Source organism: Anopheles cruzii, chromosome X (assembly GCF_943734635.1).
Source record: "Anopheles cruzii chromosome X, idAnoCruzAS_RS32_06, whole genome shotgun sequence".
NCBI classification, from domain to species: Eukaryota; Metazoa; Arthropoda; class Insecta; order Diptera; family Culicidae; genus Anopheles; species Anopheles cruzii.
In genome coordinates, this window is record NC_069143.1 from 11,302,843 (window position 1) to 11,320,430 (window position 17,588).

Here is a 17,588-nt window from a genome sequence, read left to right on the forward strand (position 1 = left end):
CATAGCATAGAGGTGCACACGTCCCGGGGGACCGTAGTGTTCTTCCGTTCCTGACTCCCTGGGTGGCTGGTTTGCTTTAGTAACCACGCGAGTGTGTGTGTGTGTGTGTGGTTGAGGGTATGTGTGGGCGTGTTTCCGTATGCCTAATATGAACCAATACCAAAACAGCGAGTGTGTACAACTACATGCGCAATCATAGGACCACCGGACGTTGGAGGGAAATCTCCCCCGGGGCTTTGGGTGCAAGCCGCAGATGTGTGTGCATGTGTAAATGGGTAAGGGAATGGGTAAGGGAGTGGGTGTGCGTTTGTATGTGCGTGTGCGTGTGTGTGTGCCCACGTGTGTGTCTCCGCAACACCGGCGATCCTTTGACAGCCGCGCCGCGGTCTTCTTGCTATCTTCCTCACTCCGCGACCGGAAGCTGCACGGTCGCGGCGGAACCGACACCACTTCTTCCATCCCGGAGGTTTCCCGCGGGTTCGGCGGCGTTTCCAAGATGTCCCAAAAAAAAGCGACCTAAACAGAGGCCACGACTTCGGTTCTCCCAGCAAAATGACACATTTTATGTAACTCTCGCGCACTCGCCTTTATGCGTGTGTGTGTGTGTGTGTGTGTGTGTGTGTGTGTGTGTGTGTCGTGTGGTGTTTATTATGTCAAAACTGCGCTGATAGCTGCCCGCTCGGCGAAGTCGAAGAGGGAACGTCGTCCGCCGCCAGGGCGCACACTCGTTACCCTTGAAAGCAGCACCTCCACCGCCTCCGCCGCCGCGTAGAGTAATCCCATTAAAGGAAGTTCTCCCTCGGCAGTGGTGGTAGGTATCTCTGGACGTGGCCGGAAGCGTGACACGTGTGCACACGTGGTGTGGTACCGCGGCGGCGGGTACTATTTTGCCAGTTTTCCCTCACGGCCAATTTGGAACATCAGCGCGCGCACCGCGACCACAGCACGACCTAGTGCCAGTCACGTTACACCGCCGCACCGCGGTTGTTCTATTTTAAACGATCCATTCCATCCTGTACGGAGCTCTAGTACCCTCTGTCTTTCTCTCTCTCTCTCTCTCGCGCGCGCGCGTGTGCGTTACTCTCGTGTTGCGTTGGGAAAGGCTCGAAAGACCCGTGGCATTTAGTCCCGCCGGGGGGGAAGGGGTAAACAGGCGGGAGGATGTACGTTCGATCGATCGGCCAGCGATCGACGGAACACTGCTTTACTGCTGCTCCTCGGTCGGTCGGTTACATTCTACTTCTTCATTCTACCTTTTTGCAGCGTACGGTACGGTTGTTACTTGGACACTACCAGGTTGACCAGGTATAAGGGGATTCTGGAGCTCCCTGCTCACAAAGGGGCCACGATCCTGATCCCGCTCTTGGAGGCACTGATCTGATCCCCATCCCATCCCGATATCTGCCGCCCGAAGACACAGGACCGGTTGGCCACGCAAGCACCGACGCATTACCGTCAGGACAGCAGGTGGGACGCAGGACGTAGCCCACCGAAGTGCACCAACATTCCGGGCTGGACCGGCATCGTCGCTGGGCATACGACGATGGAGTCCCCGGCCTTGAAACCCTCGGTGCTGGACCCCCCGGCACACCCGGCACTCGGTCCCAACACCGTGCTGACGCCGGCGGTGACCAGCGGCGTCGGTTCAACCGCTGACGGTAGCGGTAGCTCGGCGGTCCTAAAGCAGGTGCAGCGCCTGCTGACACCGCCGTCCGATCTGCTCGAGTGGAAAGACATGCCCCAGCATCTGCAGTTCAACCCGTACGTGCTGACCGGCTACCGGCCCCTGCAGGGCGTCAAGGGCTGCCTGAGCAGCCTCTTCTACGTGCACAACGAAACCATCAACATCCTTACACACGGTAAGTGCAGGTTGCGTTACCATTCGTAGCACGTAGTTCAGCAAGCAACCACCAGCCTTCAAACCTCAGCTCAGCACACCGATCAAACACCGGTGTCCCCACATGTCAGCAACGGCACTCAAACGGCAGTTCTCTGCCAATCCATCAACCTGCAAGCACTAGCAAGCTCACAGCACCGTAGTGACACACACCTACGCGCCTTAGAACTCGAACCTCACCTGCGCACGCATTTTCTGGTTTCTTCTCCTTCTTTCTTCCATGCTCGACACCGCGGCGTAGGCATTCCGATCGTTTACATTCTGGCAACCGTGCCGGCAATGATGCCATGGGAGAAAGAGTACCGCTTTCTGTCGTGGTGTCATCTGGTCGGCTCCGTTGCACCGTGGTGCGGTAGCTTCGTCTACCACCTGTTCATGAACCTGGAATGCGGCGAGGGCGTCTACTACCGGTTGCTGCAGCTGGACATGCTCGGCATCTGGATCAGCCAGAGCTTCGGTAAGAGCCCCAGACACAAACCAGCCGGATCCGGAGTGAAACTCTAGCCCCCAGAGCCGCTCAGAGATCGTGACGCTGCCGGAATTCCATTTGGGCAATACACTGTCTGACTGTCGGAAACTTTTCCCACAGTCACTGCTGGGATACTAGACAAAGTCACTGGTGCTGTGTGCTGCCTCGCACACATCTCTGCTGGCGCTGGGGCCTGATGGCGGAGTGTGTGTGACAGATGGAACACTCCCGCAGATGACGTGTGACCGTACAGGGTCCTCAGACAGAGCTCGTCCATCTGTCACACATTCTCGTGTAGGCTTACGGCGTACGACAGGCCACAGGAGGTCGTAGGCCACGAGTTCGCAGAGTTTGGCTTCCGGAAAGTGGCAGCTAGTCAGTGAACTGGTTTCCCCGTTTTGCTTCCACAGGAGCGTTACCGATGGTGACGGCAACGGTGTACTGCCTCAATACACCGCTGAAGTGGCTGCTCATCATTTCCTACTCGCTGTTGTGCATTTGGGGACTCTTTAAGGTACGTCCGTATGAATGGCCGTGGCCTTGGCGTGCGATCTTTATTCCCATCTCTTTTGCTCTCTCTCTCTCGGTCTGCTTCTCTCTCTCTTTCTAAATTCCACCCGTAGGCTATGACGGCTTCATCACCATGGCAGCGGCGGCTCTGCTTCCTGCTACCGTTCAGCATGCGAATCGTGCTGACGTTGCTGCGAATTTCCAACCTGGGCGGTGGCAATCCTACCTCACTCACCCACGTATTCCTTCAGGTAGGCGGCAGGATAAGCTACCCCAGCCCCTTTTCACCCACCCACATCGCGATGCACCGAGTGCGAGCGAAATCATTTTTATGACGGTTGCCTGCTGTGCAGCGGAACCGGAATCGGAATCGCCCCCCAATTGATTATTCACCAATTTGAGCACCATGATGAGCCGCCAGGTGTCGGTGGTGCGCTGACATTCGACCAATCAATCATTCAGCATCGGCCACACAAAACCGGTCGTTACCGATTACCTGCTAAAGGTTCGCGTGTTCTTGGCACCCTGGTCGGCCCACTCTGGCCACCCTGGCTGGTTGCTGCCGCTGTATGGCGAACACCGAAAACAAGCTGTTAGCCCAGCCCAGCAACCTGCGCCCTCCACACACCACACACCGATAGGTTGCACAATTACACACACGCAGCAGCTGGTGTGGGGCCGTGAATAATTGATTGTAATGATAGTGCGCCCCCGATACCTCATATAGCACCAGGCACCACACACCACAGTGTGTATGGGTCGCCATCGAGTGCCTCGCAAAACAAAACACCCCCATCCCAAAACACGGAAAATGAAACAGGGAGTTTTTTTCCCCCTATTTCTCTCGAAAGGGGTTTTCTTGGTGGCTCCCTGGAAGAGTTTAATCAATGATTCGATGACTGTCAGTTTGCCACAATAACGGGCTCGACAGCCGCTTATGAAGATTCTAGTCGTGGCCCATTTGGGTAAGAGCTCATTTGGATACCCGTGACATCAGATAAGCAACCCGGACCGACCGTGTCACGTCCCGTGAATCTGGAGTTGGAAGGTTACGGAGGGCTGTAGAAGTATGTGAAGAAGCGTAGACTGTGATATCTGAGGTGCAGGTAATTCGGTGTCCCAGGTCACCCCTGAGAGCTGGATCGGGAACGTTTTCGTTTCACGGTCATGTGCATTGTTTACTTCGTCACCGAATCCAAGAGTGGAACAACCAATAGAAGAAACAATACATCTATCAAAAACCCACACCCAATCCAACCCAGTCGACGACAACGTATCGTACGCCGCCAACCCGCTGCGTTGAAATGTCTGATATGTCTGACAAACCATTTGGGCAATTCCTTTTTTCCCCGTTCTGCGCGGCGCGATGGTAGGACGCTGTATCAGCGCTAGGCGGAATCATCGGAGCAATGCATATTCCCGAGAAATGGTTTCCGGGCAGCGTAGACATCTACCTGAACTCACACAACATCATGCACGTGCTGGTGGTGGTCGCCGTCTACTCGATGCACCAGGTAAGTCACTTTGGCTACCGAGTGGTTGTTCTCTGTTTCCTGTGATTACCCTTTCACCTGTCCCACAACCGATCCCAAGGCTACCATACGGGACATTGAGTGGATGCAGTGGTCCGACTGCTATGGACCCAACAGTAACGCCACGCTGGACATGGACACCGTCGGTGGATCGCGCCTGGAGCTATGACTTGCGTCAAGACGCCAGCCTAGCGCTGTAGCTCCGGCGACAACGGCCAGCGGCCAGCAGAAGAAGCAATGCCCCACCACCACCACCACCACCGACAACGCCGTCGCCGATGACATCTGCTCTCGAACGCACCTAGCGAACCTAGTCTGGCGTTCCTCACTTGCCGTACGCGTATGTAGCGTAGTGTGCGTAGAGGGTGTCCGAATGGCATAGGTTAGAATGATCGACATGGGGAGATCAGAACCGTGGCTGGCACTCTCGAACCGGTACCGGTTACGCGCGTTACACCATGAAATAGGAGACCATTGCACAGATCGGCAGATTCGCACCTAGAACCATATCATGGATGCTGTAGACGTCGTCGATGCTCAGCACTTGGCACGCTGGAAGCCAGTCGGCCAGTGCACGAAGGCAACATGTTTCAAACTCTTCGGGCCTAAACGGTAGTCGCCGTCGCCGCTAGCTACTAGCACGACATTTTGTCCTAGGATCCCTAGCCTAGCCTTGCTCGTTAAAAGACCAAACTAGTTCCTGTTTCCGCGCAGCGCGGAGCCGGCCTACACACAGTGCTTAACATCCTCCAGTTGAGCCAGTCAGTAGATTGGAGGGGGCGAACATAGCGAACCAATTACCTAGGCTTGCGCGTAGAGCAACGTCAAACACGGTACCCCGACACGTAGCATCTGACACGGTTGCTTCGTCCTTCTTCCCTGCAACTTAGCAAACTGCGTGACGCTCTTCGATTTGCCCGAAAGTGACTCTAGCTAGACGATCACGATATACTAACGTGTCGAATACCTTATAGAACCTAACATACCGTAGCACCCTAATTACAAAACAATTACGAAAGGCTGTTTAAGTAATAATTTTCCTACTGCTGTGAACATACTGGAGAATGGGCAAAGGTAGAAATAAGAGATGGTTTGCTGGAAATCAAAAAGTGCAAGCTCTGTACGCCGCAACACACTGAGCTGAGTAGCAGTTCTCCTACCTTAACCGGACTGTGCGCGCGCGTGCGCCGCGGCTTTCCTCTCCCTTCGCGTTGGTTACATTCATGATCCACCAAACATTGCAAAATAGCGTCTGTGATCGTTAAATTTAACATACAACACATTGTTACTAACGTTTAAAATGTGTCTTTAGTTACGTAAGCGCAACGGTGTGGTGGCAATTTGAGTTGAGTTAGGTAAAAGCAATAACAAAAGCTTGACTACCTAACGGCGGTCTATCTTACATATCTGTTGAAGATCGTACGATATCGCGGAAACCCCCAATCGCGGCTCACTTGATTTTGGTAATAAACTAAACAGGTACTATTCTTTGAAGTATCTATTCGTTGCGGACCTTGATAGCTGCTACTTTAGTTCGAGACACACACACACACTGATGCCCACCCTAAAGCTATTAAAAAGCCCATGACGGCCCTTGCTTCCAGCAGATACTAACCCAATAGAACGGCCAATCCAGTAGGTGAATCTGAACGCAGTAACTAGTAATACTTCAATGAGTCCCTGATCCTGAAACTACTGACAAGTCAGAACTGTCCGACTTCCACCCGTGAACTCAGACCGGCCTTCTGGCGGGATTATGTGGTTCACAGGTTATGTGGGCAGGGCGAAAGTAACTTTTCTGGCGAAATAATACTGATTTTACGTCAAGCAGTCACCGTTATGGGTCACCATCATGCTATGCCACATATTCGGGAATGCTCGCTTCACAGGAGCACACACGAGGTCGACGGAGCTGACATTATCCTTTCGTTCAAGTAACGTGTTATCTATTGAAGTATCTATTGAAAAACAAAAAACAATCCGCTCAGTCACAACGAATGGGTAGCCTAGCCAGTGGCTGAATGCTGCGTGTATCGCTCTCTGTGCAACTCTGTTTGACGATGAATTAAAGTTAGTGTAAAAAAATACTACTCTTTTCACGCTTATCTAGATGAAACCCAAGCAAAGTCTCAGACACTTCAGAAGCGAAATCCTTAACACTATTGTGCAATGTGATATGATATTTTTGCGCATGGAAGTGTATCGATTCTGGATATACGCAAGATATATAGCATATTAATTGCACACTGTGAAGAAGTCTTGTTCTTTTGCCATGTTGGACGGTGCATGCATCTGAGAGTACCGAGAGCGTACTTGTGTATAAATACACCCTGAGGCGAGGGCTCCAACATGTATCCCCCTGCCCTCGCCACCAGCGAAGGGCAAATATGTTCCAGTATGTGCGAGTGCTACGCGAGATGTGCGCTACGTTTGGCAGACAAGAAACAGAAAACAATTCCAGTAATCCAAACAAAGAAACCAATTAAGCGCAAGGAGACAGAAAACCAAAATTACCAACATACTCAGCTGTAAAAAGCTTACCTAGAAGTGAGTGTAAAATATCACCAAAAGTACCAAATTATTAAGCTGTATTTTGCGATCAACAAATACGTCCAAAGTAGTGGCAGATGTTTATCGTTGAGATCACATGACTCGTTCTAGCTCTCTCTCTCTCTCTCTCTTTCTCTCTTTCTCTCTCACTCTATCTCTTTCTGTCTTTTGTAAGGCGATATAGATTCACGATTGTGGGTCGGTCGACACGGTCATTGTGGACTCGTCTCGCATTCGCGAAAAGTGAAATGTGTCATTCTGCAAATGCAATACTATTCGATTCATTAATTGGAAATGGATCGAAAGAACATGCGTGAACATGCGTGACAAAGCAACAAACCATATTGGCAACTTCAAAGCAACGTACACGCTCAATAATGCATTAAACGAGTTATCGTGAATTGACCAAAACAATTTTCTCAAATTATTAATTGCTCTATAGAATGCGTTCAGTTTGTAACTGATGGACTTTTAGTGAGTTAAAGAAAAAGAAAAAAATCGGAAAACAACCACTATAGAAAAACTTCCATTGAAATAAAGCAATAATATATACAAAACAGCCAATTTAATGTTTGGCTATTGTGAATCTTAATCCACGGAGTACGAGTTTAGTATGGCGCAGAACAGTGGCTGTCAGTACAAAGCTATGAGCTATGAGAGATCAAAGCTATGTTTTTTTCATTCGAAACGCAGAAGAAATCCGCACAGTTCGGCTGTTCGAAATTAGCCTTGTCCTAAACTAATTTTATTTCTCACAAATATGGGTTAGCGGATGTTAGTTTTCTGGCCGCTGGCACCTGCTTCTGGGCTGCAAGCGTGGGAAAATTGCTTGGCCGCTGACATCGGACACTGCACGTTGGTATATCGGAATGTTCATGTTTGTCGCGGCACTTCCGGTCGGTGACCGTGACGTTGTTATTGTGTTTCTAGCGCATAACTGCAGCTATAGCGGTTCTAGCGCTGATGCAAATGATTCTTCGGCCTTTTCTGCGGCCCCAATGAACATGCTTTTTCTAGCTTTCTTTCAAGTCCGACGAAAACTTAAACGCTTTTCTTCCAACATACCAGAAAAACCGAGTGGTGTATCTTCCCCGACATCACTTCCTCGGGACAGCAAACTTTGGACCACACCACTTCGCCTTGTTTATCAAGAAGTGTAGACCATGTTCGGCGATGGAGGCGCCTGGTGGTTCGTCGTCTTGTGGCGGCACCTGGTGGTTGGCTCGCATTGCACTTTCCTGATTTTATTTCTTACGTCTAGTTTCGATCGTGGATTCGCGTGTTTGTTTGCGAGGAGCGGGAGCCGATCGCGACCACTAGAACAGCGTAGCCTAACCTAACGGCGTGACAGTTAACTCCCAACACAACTGCCGAAGCGAATTAGCGGATTTGAGGTTATAGATGCTGGCTCGACGGCGAGCTCCGGTTCACCTTGTAGTCAATTAAGCCTAGGGGCTCCATGAAATGGATTAAATAAATAGTGATACATAATCGAGGTGCACAATTAAGGGCAAAAAATACGCTGAGGAGAACCCAAAAAACATTGGTCGATGGTTTTATATCAGGTTGGGGAAAAAGAAATCGACGTTTTTTGCGTGAACTTCAAAAGTTTATTTAAGGTGTTCCGATGGTCCGATTTACGTCAAATATGCACCATTTAGTTGGAAAATTTGTTGCCTTTTTAAAATTATCTTCATAATGCCTCTCTTGTGGAAGGCTTCCTCGTTATTGGCGAAAAACGCTAACAATCTCTTTTCACAATCCGTTCTTGATCCCACTTTTTCATCACTTAGAAAATTTTGTAGTGGGCGAAAAAGGTGTCAATCGCTTAATGCAAGGTCCGGACTATACGGTGGATGCATTAAAACTTTTCAACCAAGCTCTCGGACTTTCTAGCGAGTCCCTAAAGACGTACGTAGCATTTCGTTGTCCTGGTGGAAAACAATACCTCTTCCGTTGGCCGATTCTGGTCGTTTATGGTCAATTGCCAGCTTCAAACAGTGCAGTTGTTGAGAGTAGGGATCTGAATTTAGTGTTTGGCTACACGGAAGCAACTCACAATAAACGATTCCTTTCAAGTCCCACCATATACCCAGTAGAACCTTCCTAGCCGTTATTCCTGGTTTGACCACCGGTTAAGCTGCTTCATCACGATTGGACCGGGATTGTTTTCACACAGGATTGTCGTATGTATTCCATTTCGCATCTCCAGTACTCTTCCGTTTAAGAAATGAGTCTATTTCATTCCGTTTGACCAAAACTTCGCAGATGGCCATTCGATCCATTATTTTTTTCGTGGTCAATTGATGTGACGCCCAAACATCGAACTTCTTCGTGAATCCAGTTTTGCGCAAATGACTTAAAACTGTTTGATGGTTAATCTTTAGCACCTGACCGATGCTCTGATTACTAAAATGTTGATGAACTTTGGTTATTTCTGTGATTTTATCGACATTTTCGACGGCGGGTCTGCCTATGCGAGGTGCATCTTTAACATAAAAAATAACCGAATCGGGTCAACGAAAACAAAATTACACATTACTAGCTTTTAGAATATTGGCACCATAATCACCATGCACAATTTCAGCGGTCTAGCTTGAATTTTCACCGTTTTCTAAGAAAAACTGTAAAATGTAACGAATTTTCTCTTAGTTGACCTCCATTGTTAACACCCTGTAACTTACAAATGAATGGAACAAACAATAAACAATGAAAGCATATTTTCAAGTGTAAAGTATCAGCTTTAAAACGAGCCTAAACTTGAAACTGTACGATCGATACTTCGCGAGATATCGATCACAAAAGGCATCTGTCGTGAAAAACGTCGATTACTTTTTCCCCAACCTGATACTTTCATCGGGTCGGATAGTAAAACTCTTACGAAGCAACTTAAGCTAGTCGACGAATAACATTTTCGAAGTTTTCAACGTACCAGAACTGTTCAGCAAGAATTCAAGCACAAGCACGAATACACGAACGGATATTATAATATTTACGGCCGACCCTCATAAGGCCGGTTGTTCTCTATGGGCATGAGACGTGGACCATGCTAGAGGAGGACCGGCGGGTACTCGGAGTTTTCGAACGACGAGTACTGAGGACGAGTACTGAGGGCGTACAGGAGAACGGAGTATGGAGGCGAAGGATGAACCACGAGCTCGCGGAACTCTACGGCGAACCCAGTATCCAGAAGGTGGTTATAGCCGGAAGGATACGTTGGGCAGGGAATGTTGCAAGAATGCCCGACAACTGCCCTGCGAAGATGGTGTTCGCTTCAAATCCAATAGGGCAAAGACGAGCAAGGTGGAGCGGGATCTGGCGGAGAGCACTCGGTGTCCCAGGGATTGGAGAGCGGCGGCCAGGGACCGAGCTAACTGGAGAGGATTTGTTAGTCAGGCCATGTCGTAAGACGGAAGGCCAATTATTATTATTATTATGTGAACCAATAGTGTGGCCAACAGTATCTGAACAACGACTATGATATCTCTAATCTAATATTGAGAAAAGTCCTAAAGTCAATCTTTGTCACAATGCACCAAATTGCAGGAAAGATTGATTAAAACATTGACCGTTAGCCGAGGTTTGCTTGTGTTCATCCTACATGAATCTACTTCGCCCACAAACCTGTCTTCGTGTTCATCGTGTTCATGCGTGCAGGCCTTTCAACCCAGCGAAAATTTTACTAGTTGGGGTGTGTTCTTTGAACATACCGAGGGCCGCCGAAACGTCAAAACGTTTTCGAAATCAATTTTGTGAGGTTCTTGAGTGTACATTGCCCAGTCCCCGTCTGGTTGCACTTATATTTAACGCAATTCAAACCTATTAAAATTGTTTGAGTTATAGAACTGTCATTATGTACAAACCCTAACCTATGAAACTTTCCCTGAGCTGAATATAGCGAAATTGCGGGCGAAAGAATGACAAGCAGGATGAACATAAACACGCAAGCCATAGCCAATGACGATGCGGCGATTTACTTGTATGACATTCAACAATAGAATACACGTATATTTTTGCGGTTTTCAAAGCGAGGCGATATAGAGAATAAACCTGTTAAAATTGTGTGAGTTACACAACTGTCATCGCTAACAAAATTATGTAAACCCCATAGTGTACAATTTGGACCACGAAGTATTCTGCAATACGCAAACTCCTCACTTTTTGTGATTTTCGTGTGTTTCTATTCGATCGTACGTGGGTTGATGAAAGCATAACGGAATGGTATGGAACGCGTGCCGTTCGCTTTGAACGTGTATCACTACGCCCGAGGTCGGGAAGGAGGATCACCTCTGCGACTCTAGTACACAAACAAAATACTTATTGTAGCAGCCGTTGTATGCCGTGAAGTGGAGTAAATTCTTTCCCTCAACATTTGCAATAGAATGATGCTGAATGCAGCTGCACATTCGCTGCTGGCGCAATCCAGTTCGCGATTCCTAATGAGATTATCGCGGCACTACCAACATTGGGCGCTCGGCTGTACTGTATGTTTTTGTCGACAAGAATCGCAACATTTCTCCGGTCGACAACTGGCGCGGTTCCGCGGTACCGCATACCGGTTACACCAACCGAACGTGCGGGCCAGCATCTACGATGGCAGCGAATCATATTTCGACCTTGCACCGACTTGTACCGATCGCTGGAACACTGGCTCCCCGTTTTACCGCTGTTACTCCTCTGACCCAAAGAAGGAGAACCACCGGTATGAGATTGCTGTAAAATCGGTTGAAAGAGCCGAGCTGTTACAGACTGTGCTGTTGAAAAACAAAAGACTGCTGCAAGAAAAACGCGACGTTCTAGTCCGCGACATCCGAGAACGGAAGGAAAAGGTAAAGGAGCGCGTAGAGGAGGTGATTGAACGTGAAAACGTGGCCACCCTACCGAATCTACTCTGCATAGGTCGAATTATTGCTTCGCCCTACCTCGGCTACCAAATTGTGCAGGGCGACTATCGATTCGCCATGGCAATATTGGTTGTGGCGGGGCTCACCGATCTCGCAGATGGCTGGATAGCGCGTCAATGGCCAAATCAGGCGTCTCGGCTTGGCTCATTTCTCGATCCCATGGCAGACAAAATCCTAGTTGGTTCAATGGTTATGGCAATGTCGTACGTTGGCCACTTGCCCATCTGGTTAACGGTGATGGTGCTGTTTCGGGACGTTTTTCTCATCGGCGCTGGGTTCGTCATCCGCTACATTAGTCTCCCGCAACCAGTAAGCAACACGATCTACCGTAATTTGTCAATTTTGTTTTAAATATCTTTTTTCCCTAGCGCACCTTGTCAAGGTACTTCGATGTAACGCATGCTACGGCTCAACTAGCGCCCACCTTCATTAGCAAACTGAACACTGCCGTGCAACTAGTCATGGTGGCCGCGACGCTTGGTGCTCCGATCTTCAGTTACATCGGTCACGCATATCTGCACGGGCTGTGGTATCTGACGGGATTCACTACTGTTGCAGCAGCTGTGAGCTACCTCACCAACAAGGATACGTACAAGATACTGCGAAAAAGCCGCTAGTGACACCAAACTACCTCATAGGTTGGTAGGCTTTGTTTAGCTGGAGATTTTACTGCGTTATCTTTTTTTCAACTATTCCAGAACAGTTGTATCGCTGTTGAGCATTTCTTTTTAATTTATTTAAAAAGAAATATAAAAAAATCAACACAGAATAAAAATTATGATGTATTTATTTATTTTAATTATTTAGTTTTGCTAAACGACATTGTGCTTCATAGTAACGATCAATAACGATAATGGGTGCAGATTGGTCAATCTGTCAGGTTAGTCATCCACATAGCCTCGTGGATGTCCCCGGATGGCGCTACTTCAAATAGATCATGCATTGATCGAGCGTCGACATCAACCGAGTCTGCGCCAGGACCTATAGATGGGCCAATATCGACTCTAATTACTTACCTGGTTGGCGATTCTGGTGATTCTATGTAGAATACCTAGCCCCAGTACAGCGAGCGTGAATAATGTACATTCACCGTTTATTCGCTACATGATGCAATGATTCCCGAATAGAAACAATACGAAAGAAATTAGTATCATATATTCATAGAGTTTCTCAGAACATATTTCTTTCTTTTCTCGTTTTCGGCCGAATTTGTGTCCAATCGAACCATGTTCAGAAAGATTAATTGAGTTTTATTATTCGTGTTCTGCCTTTTGAAAAAACATTTATCCATACTGTATGCTGCCTAAATAGTATTTAGATGAATAGATGTAGTATTTATAAAGTCTGTGAAGTTTCACGGAAGTAACGATCGTACAATAGTTTTCTTTATTCAAATAAAATAAAATATAATTTCTGTAATTGGTGTATATATTAAAGATTCAAAAATGCGCCATGAGCACTGTCACATCTTCATACATAAACTTAATTGTTGGAGATTACAAGCAGAGTTATACTCTCTTTTATTTTGTCAAGTTTACACGGGGTTTGAATGGTTAATGTTGAAAACCTATTACCGAATTAAAACTATAAATAATCGTAAGCTACACCTGCTGGAAACTAAATACCCTGTCACTCCGCAATTCACCAACTACTAAGTTCACGCTTTTTTAACTTCTTGATTTAGGGTACGATAGTGTTCAGGTTTTATTGCGCCATATCCATACATATCAGCGCTTACTCCATTAATATAATTGTTTGCCCAAAAACACATTATCATACTAGCTAGTAAAAACACAAAAAAATAATCCACTCCACACTCTAGTTCTAACTGCTACAGTCTAAATACTTTATACTAAATGATACAGTTCTTCCACATAGCGATTGGTGTAGTACACAATCAGTGTCAGCAACATTCTAAATGGTTTCCTCTGGCATAGGATTCATAGAAACATTAATCTGTTTTTAACATTCGTTTGTCCCCCATCTATTTGCCCTCTTCATTTAGAACGATGATGTTGCCTCATGTTGCAACGGTTTTGTATTTGGCTTCACAAAAATCACGGAAAGCAAACTATGGCGAATGGTTTCATTTTCCATTTCGCGGCCGTTCTTGAATCGCAATCGATGTAGTGGCACCATATCTAACGGGGTACCATATACTACGCCCCCTATATCCTTCGGGACGGCACCACATTACAGGCTACATTCCACCATTCTTATGGCATAACTAGCCCAGCGGAGTCTAGCGAGACGTATATGCTGCACAACAGAAGGTCGTCGTAAAGTGGGTCCACAGTTCGTTATTGTAACGGCTTCTTTTTGCTTATAATCTATTTCGTTGCTATAAAAGGAAAACAGTATAATATACATACTAACGCAGCATAAGTTCTTGATCGAATCAACTATTTCAACGAAAAAATATGTTTTTGACTAAGAAACTTTTTTGATAAGTAACGCAATGTTTCGTTTACTCTGATTTACGTAGCCATTTTATCGTCAACTTTCTTGCTCCCAACGTTTGGGTTTGCTTCTCCCTTTGTGAAGGATCCTCGTTTCGTGGGGCTTGTTATCTTAGATCGCAATATCGCCACCAATCTAGAAGCAAAAACGGAAGCGGGTCGCAGATTGTGGGTGATCAGAGTGCTAGTCGTATTCTTTGTAAGCTTCTCTGGATGATTTGGTGGTGTGTGTTTAGTCTCTGGCGCCCTACCATAATCTGCAACATTCAAGTAAAATAGTAGTTAGAAAAATTGTTCATGCTGATTTCGGTGCACGTATTACCAATAGAGGTTTCATCTTCTTCGATATTCAGATTAGAAATATCGGACAGAGTGAGATCTTTTTCATCGTCTTCCAGCAAAAGACTCGAATATGATTGAGAAGTGTTGTTTTCGCTTAGTGAAGCTTGCGGCCGGATGCTTTCCTCTTCTACGCTGCGACACGACCTTGACGAGGTTCGCCCTAGTCTGTACTTGCGTAGTGAAGTTCTTATATGCTGGCAAGAATCGCTGTGTATGCGTAGGGAAACAGGAACACGCCAGTCGGCGTTTTCTTGACACCGACCACCGCTAGTTGAACCGGAATCGGAGAACGCGCCGCACAGCTGCGATGATTCGTCACTTTCGTCGTCACTACACATCATACTGACTTCGTCTTGGTCGATGTTTTCTATAGCGAAGCCAGAAGCTGATGTTGCGGAAGAGGAAACAATGGAAACTGACGAGGAGTAATTGGATCGATTGGATGAGCACGGCGAACGGCTCACCACCGGTGACGAAGAGGATGAAGCCAGCGGTGACCTGCATTGCAAATTATCATTTTCGTCGCTTTCACCAGACAGTTGCTCGCCAGCCTGAATTGTGTCGATTTTCGACAAGATATGCGGGTAAAAATCACGTGCTGTCGAATTGTTGGGTTCATATTCTAAAACTGCAACCGAATGGTACCAAGTAATGTTATAGGTTAACAAGAAGCATGTTTCTGTGCCGTTGGTACGCTTACTTTGCTTGCAGTATCGCAGCGCGTTAACGTAGTCCCGTATCATAACAGCTGACAAAAACTGTAAACAGAGAAACAATAAATGTCGTTAGATGGATCAATCAAATCAATCGCTGATCAACCAATCTTCCGATCAAGCTCTGTAATCGAAGTTGCACATACTTCCGCCAGCAATTCTGTGGGCGCTGATATGCTTTCATCTGCATCCGTGTATTCAGACAAACTTTGACTCAAGTCGTCAGTAGACGACGCGTGTAGTACAGCGATCGACGTATCTTCTACGCGTGGTGCAGTTCCATCGCCTACCAGTTCCACAGGGGAGTTGTTAATGTTCAGCGTGTTACCATTTGTGTCATCAAGCATAGCCTGTACAAAATGGATAAACGAAACGGTCAATCGCTTTTAGCTAATAAAATTTCCAGACAACATAGTCAGTAAATGCAAGAGTAAAAGAAAGTTACAGAACTATTAACCATTTTGCCCAAAGTGTTTTGTGCTGTTTATTGCTTTCCCGTGTCTATGTCACAGCGGTAAAACGCGAGATAAAGTAAACACCATTAAAAACAGTGATCATAGAGTGATATCGGATGTTGAGCATCAAAGCTAGAATAAGATGAATGAACTCGCTCTAGGTATTTTTCGACAAACTGAAACCAACAATCTTAGATGAGGCCCTGCCTTATGTTAAAACAAAAATACTATTAGCAAAACCTAGGCGACAATGGTACGTTTTATCGATTGCGACAATACACAGGAACAATCATGCGCATCTTACCATTTTGAAGTAAAAATTATACATATCGTATTACACCGTAAATCCTTAGGATATATGCAGGAAGCAAGACTTGAATCATTTCAAAACTACCTCAAATAATTTAAATGTGCCAATCTCCAATTACACAGCGTTACTCCATACGAGCATATCTGAACGAAACTGCATTTTAATCAAAACAAACAAATCTAGATTTGTTTTATGAAAACCCTATAAAACAACGTTCAGCGAGTGGATAGCAAAATGAACACAGATGAACCAGGATGACGTTGCTGATAGAAAGGAGTGACCTGAAAGATTCATTCGAACAACAAACCTTCTTCACGTTCTGATTGGATGAAAATGGATTTTGAGTACCTTTTCATCCAAATGTGTCAAAAACTCAGCTCCCTGATTGGTCTAACGGCCCTATTACAGAACTGTAACGGCTCTCAGATTTGTAACGTCGTCTACATATTTTCATTTCAAATTTTATTATTGTCTGAGCTTCTGGAGAATTCGGCCTGGCTGGTTGGAACGCCAAAGTGAAAAAGTGTGTAAAATGCTATTATTGTGCAAAATGTATGGCTTTTCTAATTTAAAATTGTACTATTTTACACATGTATCTATAATCTAGTGCCTGGAGTTAGTCGATTGGAAAACGAACGTAAAGCTTGGCGAAAAAAACATCCTTTTGTAAGTACATGCGCCATTTGCAGTCGGCGGCGGACAACCACATGCTTTATAATATTTTAATGTGTAACTCTGATTAATCGAAAGGGATTCGTCGCGAAGCCAACGAAGGAAGTTGATGGAAGTCCAAATTTCCTGAAGTGGGAATGTGCTATTCCGGGGAAAAAGGATGTAAGTCGTAGATAAAAGCCATAATTTAACCGGCCTTAATGGCCTAAAATCTTACTCTTCTTCTTTCAATGCCGGAACAAATGTTTCCATTGTTTTGTGATTTCAGACATCATGGGAAGGAGGTCTGTACAAAATGGTTATGATTTTCGAAGAGGATTATCCGATTAGTCCACCGACATGCAAGTTTGATCCTCATCTGTTTCACCCAAATGTATACCGGTCCGGAACGATTTGCCTGTCAGTGTTGGACGAGAAGAAAGATTGGTTAGCCAACGTTACTATAAAGAAAATTTTGGTTGCCATACAAAATCTCCTTAACGAACCCAACCTAAATGACCCTGCTCCAGTTGAAGCGTATAAAATCTACCAGTAAGTAGCATAATGTGAGTTGTTGCATTAGCAATAATTTTAATGCAATTTTTCATTTTCAGGCGAAGCACTAAAGAGTATGAGGATCGAGTGCGGAAACAGGCCCGTGCCAGAACACCAATATACTGAAACATACGAAGCGAAGAAGCGAAGCACGAGCGGAGAATCAAAAAAGGTTTTGCTAGTGTCCGCACAAATGCCGCATGTTTTCATAATAAATTACATGCCGAACGAATTACGTGCG

The 17,588-nt window shown here is 46.3% G+C and overlaps 4 protein-coding genes across 4 annotated transcripts; 3 read left to right on the forward strand and 1 right to left on the reverse strand.

The window, feature by feature from the left end:
* The first annotated feature begins 1,543 nt into the window (after positions 1-1,543).
* On the forward strand, positions 1,544-7,498 carry LOC128274319 (progestin and adipoQ receptor family member 4). Its single transcript, XM_053012510.1, has 6 exons — positions 1,544-1,859; positions 2,139-2,354; positions 2,777-2,880; positions 2,990-3,127; positions 4,250-4,390; positions 4,470-7,498. The coding sequence occupies exons 1-6, from the start codon at positions 1,544-1,546 to the stop codon at positions 4,575-4,577; spliced, it is 1,023 nt and encodes a 340-aa protein (XP_052868470.1). The 3' UTR covers positions 4,578-7,498.
* Positions 7,499-10,998: 3,500 nt separating this feature from the next.
* Positions 10,999-12,653, forward strand: LOC128267596 (probable cardiolipin synthase (CMP-forming)). Its single transcript, XM_053004478.1, has 2 exons — positions 10,999-12,171; positions 12,231-12,653. The coding sequence occupies exons 1-2, from the start codon at positions 11,341-11,343 to the stop codon at positions 12,477-12,479; spliced, it is 1,080 nt and encodes a 359-aa protein (XP_052860438.1). The 5' UTR covers positions 10,999-11,340; the 3' UTR covers positions 12,480-12,653.
* Positions 12,654-14,587: 1,934 nt separating this feature from the next.
* LOC128269911 (uncharacterized) lies at positions 14,588-16,264 on the reverse strand. Its single transcript, XM_053007318.1, has 4 exons — positions 16,136-16,264; positions 15,523-15,726; positions 15,364-15,421; positions 14,588-15,291 (listed from the first exon to the last, which is right to left on the reverse strand). Exons 1-4 carry the CDS (start codon positions 16,157-16,159, stop codon positions 14,588-14,590), a joined length of 990 nt encoding a protein of 329 aa, XP_052863278.1. The 5' UTR covers positions 16,160-16,264.
* A 237-nt stretch (positions 16,265-16,501) lies between these two features.
* On the forward strand, positions 16,502-17,473 carry LOC128269922 (SUMO-conjugating enzyme UBC9-B-like). The gene is made up of 5 exons (XM_053007329.1): positions 16,502-16,553; positions 16,749-16,807; positions 16,892-16,975; positions 17,082-17,344; positions 17,407-17,473. The coding sequence occupies exons 1-5, from the start codon at positions 16,502-16,504 to the stop codon at positions 17,471-17,473; spliced, it is 525 nt and encodes a 174-aa protein (XP_052863289.1).
* Positions 17,474-17,588: the final 115 nt, after the last annotated feature.

Excerpts from the sequence above, each read along its gene's own strand:
- LOC128274319 (XM_053012510.1), top strand. The coding sequence starts at position 1,544 with ATGGAGTCCCCGGCCTTGAAACCCTCGGTGCTGGACCCCCCGGCACAC. Across the intron at positions 1,860-2,138 it reads CATCAACATCCTTACACACG|GCATTCCGATCGTTTACATT; the intron begins GTAAGTGCAGGT and ends ACCGCGGCGTAG. Across the intron at positions 3,128-4,249 it reads TCACCCACGTATTCCTTCAG|GACGCTGTATCAGCGCTAGG; the intron begins GTAGGCGGCAGG and ends GCGCGATGGTAG.
- LOC128267596 (XM_053004478.1), top strand. The coding sequence starts at position 11,341 with ATGATGCTGAATGCAGCTGCACATTCGCTGCTGGCGCAATCCAGTTCG. Across the intron at positions 12,172-12,230 it reads ACATTAGTCTCCCGCAACCA|CGCACCTTGTCAAGGTACTT; the intron begins GTAAGCAACACG and ends TTTTTTCCCTAG.
- LOC128269911 (XM_053007318.1), bottom strand. The coding sequence starts at position 16,159 with ATGTATAATTTTTACTTCAAAATG. Across the intron at positions 15,727-16,135 it reads ATAATTTTTACTTCAAAATG|GCTATGCTTGATGACACAAA; the intron begins GTAAGATGCGCA and ends CATTTTGTACAG. Across the intron at positions 15,292-15,363 it reads GCTGCGATACTGCAAGCAAA|TTTTAGAATATGAACCCAAC; the intron begins GTAAGCGTACCA and ends ATTCGGTTGCAG.
- LOC128269922 (XM_053007329.1), top strand. The coding sequence starts at position 16,502 with ATGTGTCAAAAACTCAGCTCCCTGATTGGTCTAACGGCCCTATTACAG. Across the intron at positions 16,808-16,891 it reads GGCGAAAAAAACATCCTTTT|GGATTCGTCGCGAAGCCAAC; the intron begins GTAAGTACATGC and ends ATTAATCGAAAG. Across the intron at positions 17,345-17,406 it reads GAAGCGTATAAAATCTACCA|GCGAAGCACTAAAGAGTATG; the intron begins GTAAGTAGCATA and ends TTTCATTTTCAG.